This window comes from Siphateles boraxobius, unplaced genomic scaffold (genome assembly GCF_051911475.1).
Source record: "Siphateles boraxobius isolate OS27281-9 unplaced genomic scaffold, OSU_SipBor_1 66, whole genome shotgun sequence".
Taxonomy (NCBI): domain Eukaryota; kingdom Metazoa; phylum Chordata; class Actinopteri; order Cypriniformes; family Leuciscidae; genus Siphateles; species Siphateles boraxobius.
In genome coordinates, this window is record NW_027509193.1 from 30,730,419 (window position 1) to 30,743,205 (window position 12,787).

Genomic DNA, 12,787 nt, shown 5'->3' on the forward strand with positions numbered 1-12,787 from the left:
AGTGTGATACGTGAGTGAATGATTATTTCTTCATGAATAAGTTTGTACCACAATTATGTTTTTACATTTCATGTTTATGTCAGTAAATGTGTAAATGTTGTGCTTGCCTGACATGCTAGGGTGTTATGGATGGTTACCAAACCATTTTCAATTGGTGTACTGTATATGTTTATGAAATATTGCTCCTTAGATCTAAGGGATTTTTAAGGGATCATCCATTTTCTCATCTGCCAGGTGAAAATGTGATTGCTTAGAACAGTGGTTTCCAAACCTGATCCTGGAGCCTCCCCAACAGTGCACATTTTGTCCCCTATTCAAACACCTGATTCAGATCATCAGCAGGATGTGTCAGACAAAGCAGATATAAAAATAGTGCATTGTTGGGGGACCCCTGGAACAGATTTGGAAACCACTGGCTTAGCATAGTAACAGCACAGTGTCTTTGACAAGCGCTAATTATTTGAGGTATCATTCAGGTTTGGGACAACTTGCGTGCAGAAAATGTTGCATTTCGAGTGAAGGGACATTTTTAAAATTACGTTTATACATTTCAGTTCAGTTTCAGTTTCTGAATGTGAACTGAGGTAGCACACAGGACGCAGAACTGCAATTTGAGCAAGAAGTAGAATTAATATTAATTGCAAAAATATATAAAATTAACTGCAGAAGTGTCTTAAAAAAGGCTTATAATTTGGTTTTAATAGGCCTTACACACAGACAGACAAACAAATGTTTGAATATATAGAAATGTGTACTTAACTTTATACTTCTTTATATTTAACAATTTTATGAATTAGGCTGGAAGAACACTTCAAAACAGACCAAAATCGGCTCAAATTTTAATTCAACTTCCTGTGGAGTATGGCAAATTATATTAAAATTCCTATTCATTATCCGATAGGTAAGCAATTCTTCAATTTTGCCCAAACCTCCTGCTTGCATTGTGTAGCATTTATTGGTATAAAGAAGAAGAAAAAAAAAAAAATCTAGTGCCAAAGTATTTTTATAAGGGCTTTCTGACATGCAAATCTTACCATAGATCCAACATGGCCACTTTCTCCCTTCTCTCCAGGGGGTCCTGGCATTCCCTAAATGAACAGATTCAGATTTAGAGCTGTACCGTTTACAGAATTAACATGGATTAACCCCCTCAGTGAACTGTGAAAACTATGTCCCAAATGGATGAAGATGAACTAAGATTTTGCAAACACAGTGCATTCATGCATGCAGTCAACAGATAAGGACATCTGGAACTGACAGAATGCTCAATATGACATGCAACAACTCAAGGATGCAGGTTTAAAATGGCAGTCTAGTTACAAAAATGTCCAACAAATCAAGCCACCCTCTGTTATTGTTTTCTAATAGACCCAACATTGATTTTGTTTGTTTTGTTTTGTTTAACTTTAAGAGTCACAGTCTGGAAAAACAAATGTATGTGGCATATCCTGTACCTGCAACCCTGTTGGTCCAGTTGCCCCTTTAAAACCACGTGGACCTTCATCTCCTTTTGGGCCGTACATTCCTTGCTGTCCCCGGGGCCCTGGCTCTCCATCCAGACCCTTAAAGAGACATCAGTGCTGGACTGTAAACACACAGAATCCCAAGCAATCTTTCACACATTGGGTCTCACACACCACATTTATTACATACTGGTGAACCTGGCTGTCCAGCAGGTCCTTGGCTCCCGGGCGGCCCTGGGGGACCCTGTGAGATAAGATACAGATATACAGTGTTACGTACCTCTAATGAAAGTTCATGTAATATTCATTGCTTATGACAAAATAAGGATAGATACTCACCCCTTCTCCTTTGTCTCCTTTGCTGCCTTTCTGCCCTGGTCCTCCTGTCTCCCCCTGAAAAACATACTCATGCCCATTAAATAACAACCAGCATGACATGCGCAACAGCTGAAAAGTTATTCAAAGCTGTACCTTATCTCCGTCTTCTCCTGGTGGACCAGGTGACCCTGCAGGACCAAGTAATCCCACAGGCCCTTGTTCTCCATCTCGCCCAGCAGGGCCAATTGGACCTTTCTCACCCTGAAGAGGAACAGAGGTAATTGGTAATTACTCTTGAAGCTAGCATTAAATCTTCTCATTTCACAGAATACAACATCCTGCTGACTCTCACCGGCTCGCCCTTCTCTCCCATTGGCCCAGCGGGGCCGACACCTCCTGTACGACCGGGCTGACCAATGGCACCTGCGGCTCCAGAAGGTCCTCTCTCTCCTGTGGCACCCTGTGCAAAGAGAGAAATGCAGCATTTTAGTTAGGTGAACTATAATAGGGAAAATCAAGAGGAGGAGAACGGTGTATGACAATTGGAAATCACTTACAATTTGTCCTGCAACACCAGGGGGGCCTTCTTCACCCTTCAGACCAGCAGTACCCTAATAAACCATGAATGAAAGAGGGGGAAGCTGAGAATCCACATATCAAAAAATTCTACAGCAACTGCTATCTGCATATTTGTTCAAAGCCTGCTTTCATACTGGAACAGTTGTCAGTTATGTAAAGGCAGCAGCCATCACAGTGGGGATTCTGAGAAGATACTCGCTCAAATACGCTGATGTACGTTACCGGAGTGCCAGGTAAGCCTCTTTCTCCTCTGAATCCATGACGACCAGCAGGACCACTCTTCCCGGGCAGCCCTGCGGGGCCTGGATCTCCCTGGAGAACACAGAACACAGAAAGATGGATCTCTGTTTCCACAACTCTTTCACTCATTAGGAGTCATCCATCACTCTTTATAGGCACCGAGTCATGCTGGGAGCTCTATTCATATTGAATGTGCAGAAACATATGGAGTGTAATGAGCGATGTAACTTATAACTAGATGAATTGTTTGGTGTGTTTCATGATGATGATGTTGATTCTAATGCTGATATCTAACCTTGGTTCCCTCTTTGCCTGCAGCTCCTGGCAGACCTTGCTCTCCAGTGGGTCCTGGGGCACCTGGGTGTCCCCTGTCACCAGTGGGACCAGTCTCCCCAGTTTTTCCCTGGAATAGGAGATAAGTGAGACAGCTTTATTGGATCAGGGCAAACATTCATAAATGTTGAATAGTTTCATAGAACTGAAAAAAAATGACCTCTTCATACACTCAGCGCAATGCAAGTGGTTTTTGCTAGTTTCAGCCCAATGCAGTTATCATTTTCATGTCCTGCGTCACGTTGTTTAAAAAGCAAATGCACTTGCACCCATTTGTGCGCCCATGGGCGTGCTGGTCTTAAAACATGGTGTGATCAGACACGTTGCTATTTTGAAGCAAGTGAAATAGACTGCGCCATTGACCAACTGAAACCTGGTTTAAAGTCAATGGCGCAATATTTTTTTATGTCATTTAAAGAGTGTGTTGTAATGTATGCCTATACAGTAGGCAGGTCCACAACGCGTGTACACTTTGTCCCGTAGATGGTCTGCTCGCGCGCTTTAACCTCGCGCACGAGCAGATCCATTCCCTTGCTAGAGAAGCGTTCAGTTTTTTCGCTAGCAAATTCCGCCATGTAAATAGCGAATCCACCATGGCGCAAGCGCAACTGGCTTTTAAAGGGAATGGGGATGAGACTCGGATTAGTTAATTGCACGTTACGCCCAAAACACAGCCATTCCTCATTAAGAGAACAGGGACAACTCTTTTAGACCTTGCGCTGGTCGCGCCGACCATTTCTCCTGTCGTTAAACTAGCAAAAGTGGATAAGGACACGCCCTTGCGCCGTGCGCTTTAGACCATGCACTTAGATCGTTAAAAGGACACGCCCTTGCGCCGTGCGCTCTAGACCATGCACTTAGATCGTTAAAATAGGGCCCCAAGCCAGTATGATCAACTCACCTGTGGTCCAACCACTCCAGCAGGCCCGGGGGGACCCGTCTTTCCTTGAAATCCCTGTATGAAAAAAAAAAGTATGTTAACATTCAAAAAATCTTAGCCTGCCAAATTGCTTTTCCTTTTGTTTATAAAAAAAAATGATTACTATTCAGTGTATCTAGTTATGGGAATTCATATAGAAATGTAAGGTTAAACAGGCCCTACACTTGCACTGTGATGCCGCTAGACTGTAATGGTTTGCAGTAGAGTCTGCACTAGCTCGGCATTAAGGGCACATAGTGGCTCTTACGAGCATTTGAGTCATTAAATAACAAAGGGGGCACACTGTGGTCTCAGGGTCTTTTCTAAAGTCCACAAGACTCATAGAGTGTCTTATTTTGTCATTTAGGGATTCAGAAGGGTGCTCACAAGTCACATCAAATGCGCCATTTGGAACATGACCATGGTTATCTTTCTTTGAAATTATTCTTTTTAAAATATAAACTGACTCACTGGCTCTCCTCGTTGGCCTGGGTGCCCTGGCAACCCGTCCTTTCCCGCAGGGCCCTGGAAAGAAAGAACAAAAAATGTTATAGATATTCTTTCATTCTCTCAAAGAGTTTTCTTTCTTTACTGGTCACTTACATTTGGTCCCTTTGGCCCGGCCTCTCCATTGCGTCCTTGTGGTCCTTGAGGGCCCTAAAGTAGAGCGGAAGAAGCACTAGTATTCATTTATCTCCAGCAATGAAAAGAAATGTGAAATCTCACATTAGTCTGGTAGATTGACCGTGTAATATGAGGAGAATTGTAATAGATAACATACTCTCTCTCCTGTGGCACCTTGTGGGCCGTCATGACCAGCGGAGCCCTGAGCATAAGACAAAGAAAGGGACATCACAATCTTTTTTAAAGGGCTTCTATAGGATCATTATCTGTATGAGGATGGATTTCTTACCTTGGCTCCTGACTTCCCTGTCGGTCCTCGTGCTCCTCTTCCCCCACGTGCACCCTGCAAACAATAGGAACCAAACATGCAAATATGCTTATGAAGACTGCATGATTAAAATGATTGTTCAATCAATTACCATTGGCTGTTTCATCATTAATTCCTGCATGTGCTGAGGTGTCACATTTCATTAGCATGCTAAAGACTTACATTTGGACCTCTTTCGCCATCCGCACCAGCCTGTCCGGCAGGTCCCTGTAAAAAAGGTTTATTAAAAAAAAAGAGCACACACACATTAATGCAGCAGGGTGTGTGTAATCCCTCGGACAGTGTACAGTGGCACTGGCCTCTCACCCTCTTTCCTTTCTCTCCTTCCACCCCAGCTGTTCCAGGAAAGCCCACTGATCCCTGTGGACCAATGCAAAGGTTAATCAATTACCTCATTCCATTCATTAATCAATCTCTACATTTAATTAACCACAAATTAACCTCTGAAGTCCAATTACCATAAATAAGCCAAATAATAATTGTAGATTCAGATAAGCTATTAATAAAACAACCTCTAAATGGCCATTAATCATCCTAAGTAAAAAAGGTAATATGGAAATATAAATATACCATGACTGAGACTTGCGGTTTTCAGAATTCAGTGTAAAAATCAGGTTATTGTAATTTCAATGATGATGCTTTACCTTGGACCCCTGCCTGCCGGGGTATCCAGGCAATCCCGGAACTCCAAGTTTGCCCTGCACGTGGAATGAGTCGTAAGAAAATTAAAGAAAATAATTGGAATATAAACAATGCTCAGTAGACTTGGTATAGAAGCAGCACTGACCTTTTCTCCAGCAATGCCCGCAGGTCCAGACTCTCCCAGGGGTCCTGACTGACCCTTCGGCCCCTCTGGTCCGTCTTCACCACGATTTCCAGAAGCCCCATTATCACCCTATAAGCATGGACAAAGACAGAGTTACTATTAAATCTACAAATAAAATCTACATCATGCCATCTATGGGTGGTTAAAAGGTGTTTCCTTTTTGGCCCCAAGTTAATAAAGTCCAATTGTGTCTATGATATTCTATCCCTGGATATGGATTGGGATGCTCCCTCAACGGGGTTTTAACTGTTTTTGGAATAATTGTACGTTTTATGGCTTTAAAAATGAACAAAATACCTTTACTCAACAAGCTGCAAGGTATGAAGTGTATTTTGTGCCCTTAGCAGAAATGTGTCGGACTGCTTACACATTGCAATTTAATACTAGGGGGTGGATGGTTGGTTAAAAAAGTACGAGCAATAATAATAATGTTGTTTGTCTTTTCAAGCACTACTAATTATGGCCTATTCAGACAGAATGGAAAGACTCACTCTGTCTCCTTTAATGCCCATTTCACCCTTGGCCCCTGGGAAACCATCTTCACCCTGTAGCAGACAAAAGGAATTCAATTAGACAGAATTGCATCACACACATGAAAACATAGACACACCCAAGAAGTGGGAGAGAAAATCATGCATCAAGAGAAGCCACTATCAGTAAACACTGTGCCTTATCTCCACACTGATAACTGAACTTGTTTTCTTCTTTTCCCTCGGCTTTGTTATGAGAAAACAAGCAGATTTTTTTCTCTCTCTCACCTTCTCCCCCTTGCTACCCTTCAGTCCTCTCACCCCATCTGCGCCCTGTTAAAAAAAAGGACAAAATGTATCAGTGTGTGCCGCAGGGATCTCTGCACAATCTCCAAACCTCAGATAGGAAATGTTCACCTGAAAGACAGAATCTCAGAAATTATGTCTTGACATCAGTATCTCAGCACTGACTGTTTAAAGTAATAAAATTCACAGCTTGCAAAATGTTCGAGGTAAGACATACCGCTACAAATATAAATTTCATTGTGACAGAACATAGATGCAGACAATAATAATCTGGATGACACCATCAAAGTAGATTTATGCGCTAGCATGATAAACTTGTTATTTATTCTTTGACCACATGCTGAGGGCATCACACACTTCCACACAAACAAGCCCAGACAGGTTTCGTTTTTCTCCTCGTTGAGTTTTCGACTGTCCATCACGAGTGCTTTGCACTGTCAAGGGTTTTCCGGAGAGAATTAAACTGATCTACCTGAGCCAGTGGTCTGCCATTCACCCAAAGTCGGACTGTCAATCAAAGGTCCGCCATCCTAGACCAAATGTCTTTGAGTGTCTTTGCACCTAACCGAACAAACTGCAATCTCAAAACTGCTCACCTTCACTCCACGGGGCCCGGGATATCCGATCGGCCCTTGTGCTCCTGATAAACCCTGAATAGAAGAAGAGACAGTATGTCAGTATAGTGTTCACGCACTAACAATATCCTGCCATTAATCTACGATTTAACTATTGTAGCGCTTGTGTGCTGACGACAAACTCTAGAATGAATCCTCAGTGCTGAAGATGTAGCGAGAGGGTTTTCGTGGTGAAAATGAAACAATGAGCGCACAATGAGGATGGCTTGACTCTTTTTACTGCAATAGCGCACGCATAAAAGAACGCTGTGATGTGACCGGTGATAATTTAACTACTGCAGCTGGATCGCCTGTAACAAAAGGCTTCAGACAGAGGGGCCCGATAACCGGGCAGCGCTTTTTGTGTGGTGCCGCATTTAGACTCTTGGCTCTCTCCGTTTCCTCTTCAAATTGTCACCGCTTATTCAGGTCAGTGGAGCAGCAGTGTGTTTGTGATTGTAACCCACCTGGTGTCCCTTCTCCCCAGGGGGACCCTCTCTTCCAGGATGACCCTGCGATTTGAACAAGATAACCAGGTGTTAGCATGACAGCAGGATGATTAGGGGACATCCTGTTTCTGTGAGAGAGCTAATGAGCCAACACAAAAGGCCAGGCCTGGACAAAGGACTCTGCATCATCGCTTTTTCAGCATAAAAATTATGCTGTGAAGATTTATTGTGAATGTTTGTGGTAGAGCGTGAAATTTTGCAATATGTACATGACCATATGCACCATAGCGCCCCCTGTTGGCTGGTTGGAATATATTTATATATATAAAAAAATGAATAATCAAATTATTCAGTCCTATGATGATTTTGGAGAACAGTACTTACTGGGGCACCATCAATCCCAGGAAGGCCCTGCATTCCCGGTTTGCCCTCGGGGCCCTGTTTAAAACAAACAAACACACACACACACAATCAATACTGAATCCTCGGATCCAAACCACAAACCAAAACCTCTTTTATACCCAGCGTGCTCAGCTTATTAACTGCAATCAATATCCATAATGTGCTTAGGCACATTTGAGAGAAGATGTACTGTATGTGTGCATGATGTGTATGCAAATATTTGCTATTGATTATCTGTCTAGCTTCATATGGAAATCTGAATAAAAGCGCAAACACACACACAAAGATGCTCACTCATCCACACGCAGGGTCAAAGTTCAGTGCTTTAAAACTGAAATAAAGCAAGACTTGTGGAGTTTACCTTCTCTCCAGGTAGACCTATTGGCCCCTGCGAACCAGGGAAGCCCTGAAAAAGAAGAAATATTTTTATTCAAAAGCAAAAAGTATGGGTTTTGTTCAAAACATATTAGGCTTCATTAGGCAGCACTGGAGTAAAGATGGATGTGTACCTGTATGCCTGGGTTTCCCTGTTGACCTGAAGGTCCAGGTTCGCCAGAGGGTCCCTGCCAAAAGGGAATGATGTGAGCCATCATTTTGGAAGATGATAATCAATATTTTGTAAAGTTAAAACTTTACAAGGGTGCATTTAAGTCCTCCAGGGAAGTTCCTACTAAGTTTGCAAAACTAATGATGACTATTATAGTTAATATTGTCATGATTGGTTATTTCATGTAGGCCTAAATTATCTCCACAAAATCAAGGGCAAAGTATGTGCATTATCGGAGCTTTAACTATGTGTTTTATCACTATCTGGCTGCCATAGAGAACGATTGGAAATATAGTTTTTTTGTGTAAAGCTGTTGCCTCATAAACTCGCTAAATGAGTCGTTTTTTTCTGCCAGGCTTTATAGGTGATTTTAATCAACAGTACGCAAAAGTGCATACAAACTAAAATGTACAGTCAACATGCACAATGAAAATGTAAAGGAATAACTTTATGAACGGTATCTGTGGCATGCTGTTGATTACCCCAGTTTGTAACCAATATCAGTTAGCTTCTCTTAGAATTTTTTAATCGACACGCCAAAAATTCTGAAAAAATCAGGGCCTTAAAGAAAATCCCATCTTCCCACTGGTAATTAAACCATTGTGGTGCAATTCAAGTGCAATCATCTAGTAAATTATATCATTCCAAAATGACTTGAAGGCAGTATATGTCAGATGTAGATGAAGGCTTGAGGTAACCTTGCTCTACAGTTCTCAAGGGCGCTGTTACCCTGTCTCCCAGTGCGACAGACCCTCCCCGGGTTATTTCTCAATTGGTTTTATGTGACAACATCTGACATGTTGTTTCGGAGAACCACACTAAACCTCCTGCTGCTCTTTTCTGGAATTTATTCATCTGTAATATATGCATAGAAAACTTCATTGCAGACCCACCAAGTTGCCCTTTGCCCCTTGAACACCATCGACGCCTTGAATTCCCTACAAGTAAAACATAAGGTTATGCTTCACAATCTTAAAAATACCACAGCACCTCTATCCATGTTGTGCATGCAAACTAGCCATTATGTAACTCTGATGGATGGTAATTGTCGTACCTGCTGCCCAGTTGGACCAGGTGGCCCTCTTGGCCCCACAAGTCCTCTTAGCCCCTGTAAAGAAAAACAATCAGAAACTCATCAGAAACTCCCATTAGCATCACCAAGGTTAAGAGCTGTAATGATCGAACAGTATATCACTACAGATTATTGTTTTTATATCCACAAGGCTTCTGTACATCTGTTTAAGTTTGATGTGTATATATGTGTGTATAGATCCTCTTGCCTCTAGTATGTGCATGTCTGTGTGTGTATGCATGGCTGGCGTGTGTGTTTTGTTTTTGTTGGTCTTGGTCTTTGTACACCGGCCAAGCCACCTGTTCCAGAGCCACATCTGTGATCTCCAGGGAGGTGATTGATATGGAAATATAATCATGCAGGCCAGGATTTCATCTCTTCCCTTCACCAATCTCCCAGCTCATCTATCTCCATCCCCGCATTTATCTCCACAGCATCTCTCTCTGTACCGAGCTGTAATAGTGCTCAAGTCCCTTCCTGCTCTGGGTGATCCATCTAAACAGCCGGCGCCCCAGTGGATCACAGCTCACCTGCCGAGACTTAAATGGTGCTTGAGCCACCGTTAATCAGACTTTGCCAAGCATGGACACAGAGCTGCCCAGTGGATGTCAGAGATGTGTATGAGTTTATGTGCCTGTGTGCATGTGTGTCTGTTCATGGGTTGGGTTGCATCACTCACAGGTTCTCCCGGTTGCCCTCTTGGTCCAACAGGCCCATCCGAACCCTGTAATAGGCAAAATAATCATCTTCATTGTGGTGGAAAAAAACTAAGATTCAGCCTTAAGTCTTTAAGGAAGGATGTCAGAAGGGTTATGTATGCAAAAATATTCCCATTCTTGAAAGCTGTGATCAATGTGAATCGCTGCTGCATACATTTTTTAACTTTGCATAATGAGAACATCCCACACAGTGCACAGCTTGTATCTTTCATGCGATTTTCCAGTACACACCTGGGGCAGTGCAAGCGATCTTTAAACGGATTATTAGCAATCTAATAAAAGACTCATTTAGGGGGTTGCACAAAGCTCCGAAAAACCAGATAGAAGGAAAGGCAAATCTGTATTACCTTGTGACCGGGCTCTCCAGGTGGACCTTGAGGTCCAGGTTTTCCCCTGTCTCCCTGAGGAATATTCACATGAGAGTCACATTTGTGATATTGCACACAATATGAAGTCTAAAACAGATCTAAGGATCATATAAAGTGAAGCGGAGTGTTTAGACACATCGAAGAGCCACTCTTGACTGAGCAGTAAACGGACTGTGTGATTTGATTAAGCAATTTGGTGTTCTCTACGCACTCTATGTCCTTTGTTCCCTGGAAGACCAGGTAGTCCATCAAAGCCCCTGTCACCCTGCAAAAAAGACAAAGATCCATAAGAAAGATCGACAAAACAGCCAGCGTTTCAAACACAAACGTCCACCAGCACACTTCATTAACTGAACAGAACTCATGTCCTTTCACAATGTCATGTGCTTTGCTTCGAACACACAAACGCACAGACGCAAGCAGTGACTATGGGCCAGAGGTGTGTGTGGCATGTGGCAGGGTTTGACAGGCAGCCTCAGAGGAACCTTGCCATCTGCTGTGATTCTCAGCCCGCATCCGGTGCTGGGACTCGGAGAGCTGCGGGAGTACCTCACACTTCCTCATCAAACAAACTGCTGTTGTGCTAAATAGCTCTGCGTGATTTATTTACTGACGGGTCTTGCAGCTGGACAGGGCTGAATGCTTGCTATTGTCAGCACACACAATAAAACACAGCCCTCAATAGCAAACGGTTCCATCAGTTCCCGAAACTATTAGGGTCAAATGAAAGTTTCCGGTGTTCCCATTTAGCTCTGGCAGCTGAATCTACAACTTGAGCAAATCCATACACGCATTAACTAAGCAAACACAAGCGCATGCTCAAGCTCAGAGGATCCCTGTTCTTGGTTCATTTTAAGTTAGACTTGTGAATTCAGTGAATTATTAACTGGAAATTTGCTCTAACCAAATCATTGAATCATTAAGTAGTTGACTCAAGAAAAGATGCAATCAGATTGGTCCAATTCACAAATTAATCGTTGAGTGTGATTTGCAAACCGATTTAGCAGGTTCACTGAAAAGAATCAGCTCGTTCACAAATCGAATAATGATATCACGTCTCGGAGCGGGTGTCAATTTCTTCATTAAAAAAAAAGAGTTTTTTATGAAATGTAGTACTGTCATGACAACTCTCTGAGTGTTTGGCATGGTAATGGATATGACAGTATTGATATATTTGGTCTTGGCAGAATAGATCTATTTATTGCTGCTACTGCAGAGCAAATACAGGACTTGCTACTGCCAATACATGAACGACTCGGTGCTGCAGATCAATTAAGACATGCTGCTACTGTACAATATAACGTACATGTATTAGCATGAATTAGATCTACACAGGTGGAGCTGGGGAAGGTGGAGGGTTTCTGAAAGCGTGCTGCACTGCTAAGGTAAATGCTAACCAAGAATTTGAAGGTTGAGCAGTGAGCTCATTGGCTACTGACACAGCAGGAACCAATCAGCTGTTCCCTATAGAAAAGGATGTGATTGACTTTAGGAGTCTGTGCCATCTAGAGTTTCATGACAGAACTATGTATTTGAGAAAAAACTACGATATTATGCTTTGGTATATAGTTAAGTAAAGGTTTCCTAAAATAAAAATACTTGTTACTGTTCACCACTGTAAAATACATTAGTAATCCCTTACTTGTTATTTTTTCAGCTTTTATGTGTCTTGAAAAAGGCGATTGCTAAATGGGGTTGGGGATCAAGGTTTACTCATCCACTCAGTAGTCCACTTTTACAGCCCAATTGTGTTTATACTTACGCTCTTGCAAACTATCCTAACCCAAAACTTGTGGATTTTAAATAAAGATTTAAAGGGTTGGTGTAGTTTGTTTATAGCCTAACATTCCTTATGGCTATTGCACAGTATATTGGGCTTCAAAATGCATAAAAGTTGTGTTCATTTGTGAAGATTGTCATGATGAACAAAACGTGTAAGAGTAATTAACTTTCGTTGGTCAAGATATAATTTTCTGCTGATATCCAAAAGCCAATGGAAAAGGGTTTTGTCAAGGGAACCAGGGTGAGGCTAACTTCCAGATTAGCCTACAAATATATTTCATACCTGTGTTCTAATTATCATAGGTTAAAGTCAAAAGTTAGTATTATTGTTCATGGCCTGTCCTAATGGAACTATATGGTGAATAACCTTTGTTCCTGTCTCTCCAGGAGCCCCTCGACCTCCATCCGCTCCTGACCGCCCCTGCAAG

The 12,787-nt window shown here is 42.3% G+C and overlaps 1 protein-coding gene across 2 annotated transcripts in view; it reads right to left on the bottom strand.

The window, feature by feature from the left end:
* col5a3a (collagen, type V, alpha 3a) overlaps positions 1-12,787 on the bottom strand; it is a 66,274-nt gene that overhangs the window by 15,424 nt on the left and 38,063 nt on the right. For both annotated transcript variants that reach the window (XM_077213429.1, XM_077213430.1), the window contains 31 exons: positions 12,727-12,780; positions 10,789-10,842; positions 10,557-10,610; positions 10,170-10,214; positions 9,473-9,526; positions 9,312-9,356; positions 8,381-8,434; positions 8,233-8,277; positions 7,854-7,907; positions 7,488-7,532; positions 7,003-7,056; positions 6,389-6,433; positions 6,122-6,175; positions 5,592-5,699; positions 5,449-5,502; positions 5,111-5,164; positions 4,967-5,011; positions 4,766-4,819; positions 4,634-4,678; positions 4,456-4,509; positions 4,324-4,377; positions 3,835-3,888; positions 2,896-3,003; positions 2,583-2,672; positions 2,339-2,392; positions 2,134-2,241; positions 1,935-2,042; positions 1,803-1,856; positions 1,654-1,707; positions 1,455-1,562; positions 1,035-1,088 (listed from right to left, as the gene is read on the bottom strand). In XM_077213429.1, coding sequence (XP_077069544.1) covers positions 1,035-1,088; positions 1,455-1,562; positions 1,654-1,707; positions 1,803-1,856; positions 1,935-2,042; positions 2,134-2,241; positions 2,339-2,392; positions 2,583-2,672; positions 2,896-3,003; positions 3,835-3,888; positions 4,324-4,377; positions 4,456-4,509; positions 4,634-4,678; positions 4,766-4,819; positions 4,967-5,011; positions 5,111-5,164; positions 5,449-5,502; positions 5,592-5,699; positions 6,122-6,175; positions 6,389-6,433; positions 7,003-7,056; positions 7,488-7,532; positions 7,854-7,907; positions 8,233-8,277; positions 8,381-8,434; positions 9,312-9,356; positions 9,473-9,526; positions 10,170-10,214; positions 10,557-10,610; positions 10,789-10,842; positions 12,727-12,780 — 1,917 coding nt within the window. The remainder of the gene's footprint in view (positions 1-1,034; positions 1,089-1,454; positions 1,563-1,653; positions 1,708-1,802; positions 1,857-1,934; positions 2,043-2,133; positions 2,242-2,338; positions 2,393-2,582; positions 2,673-2,895; positions 3,004-3,834; positions 3,889-4,323; positions 4,378-4,455; positions 4,510-4,633; positions 4,679-4,765; positions 4,820-4,966; positions 5,012-5,110; positions 5,165-5,448; positions 5,503-5,591; positions 5,700-6,121; positions 6,176-6,388; positions 6,434-7,002; positions 7,057-7,487; positions 7,533-7,853; positions 7,908-8,232; positions 8,278-8,380; positions 8,435-9,311; positions 9,357-9,472; positions 9,527-10,169; positions 10,215-10,556; positions 10,611-10,788; positions 10,843-12,726; positions 12,781-12,787) is intronic.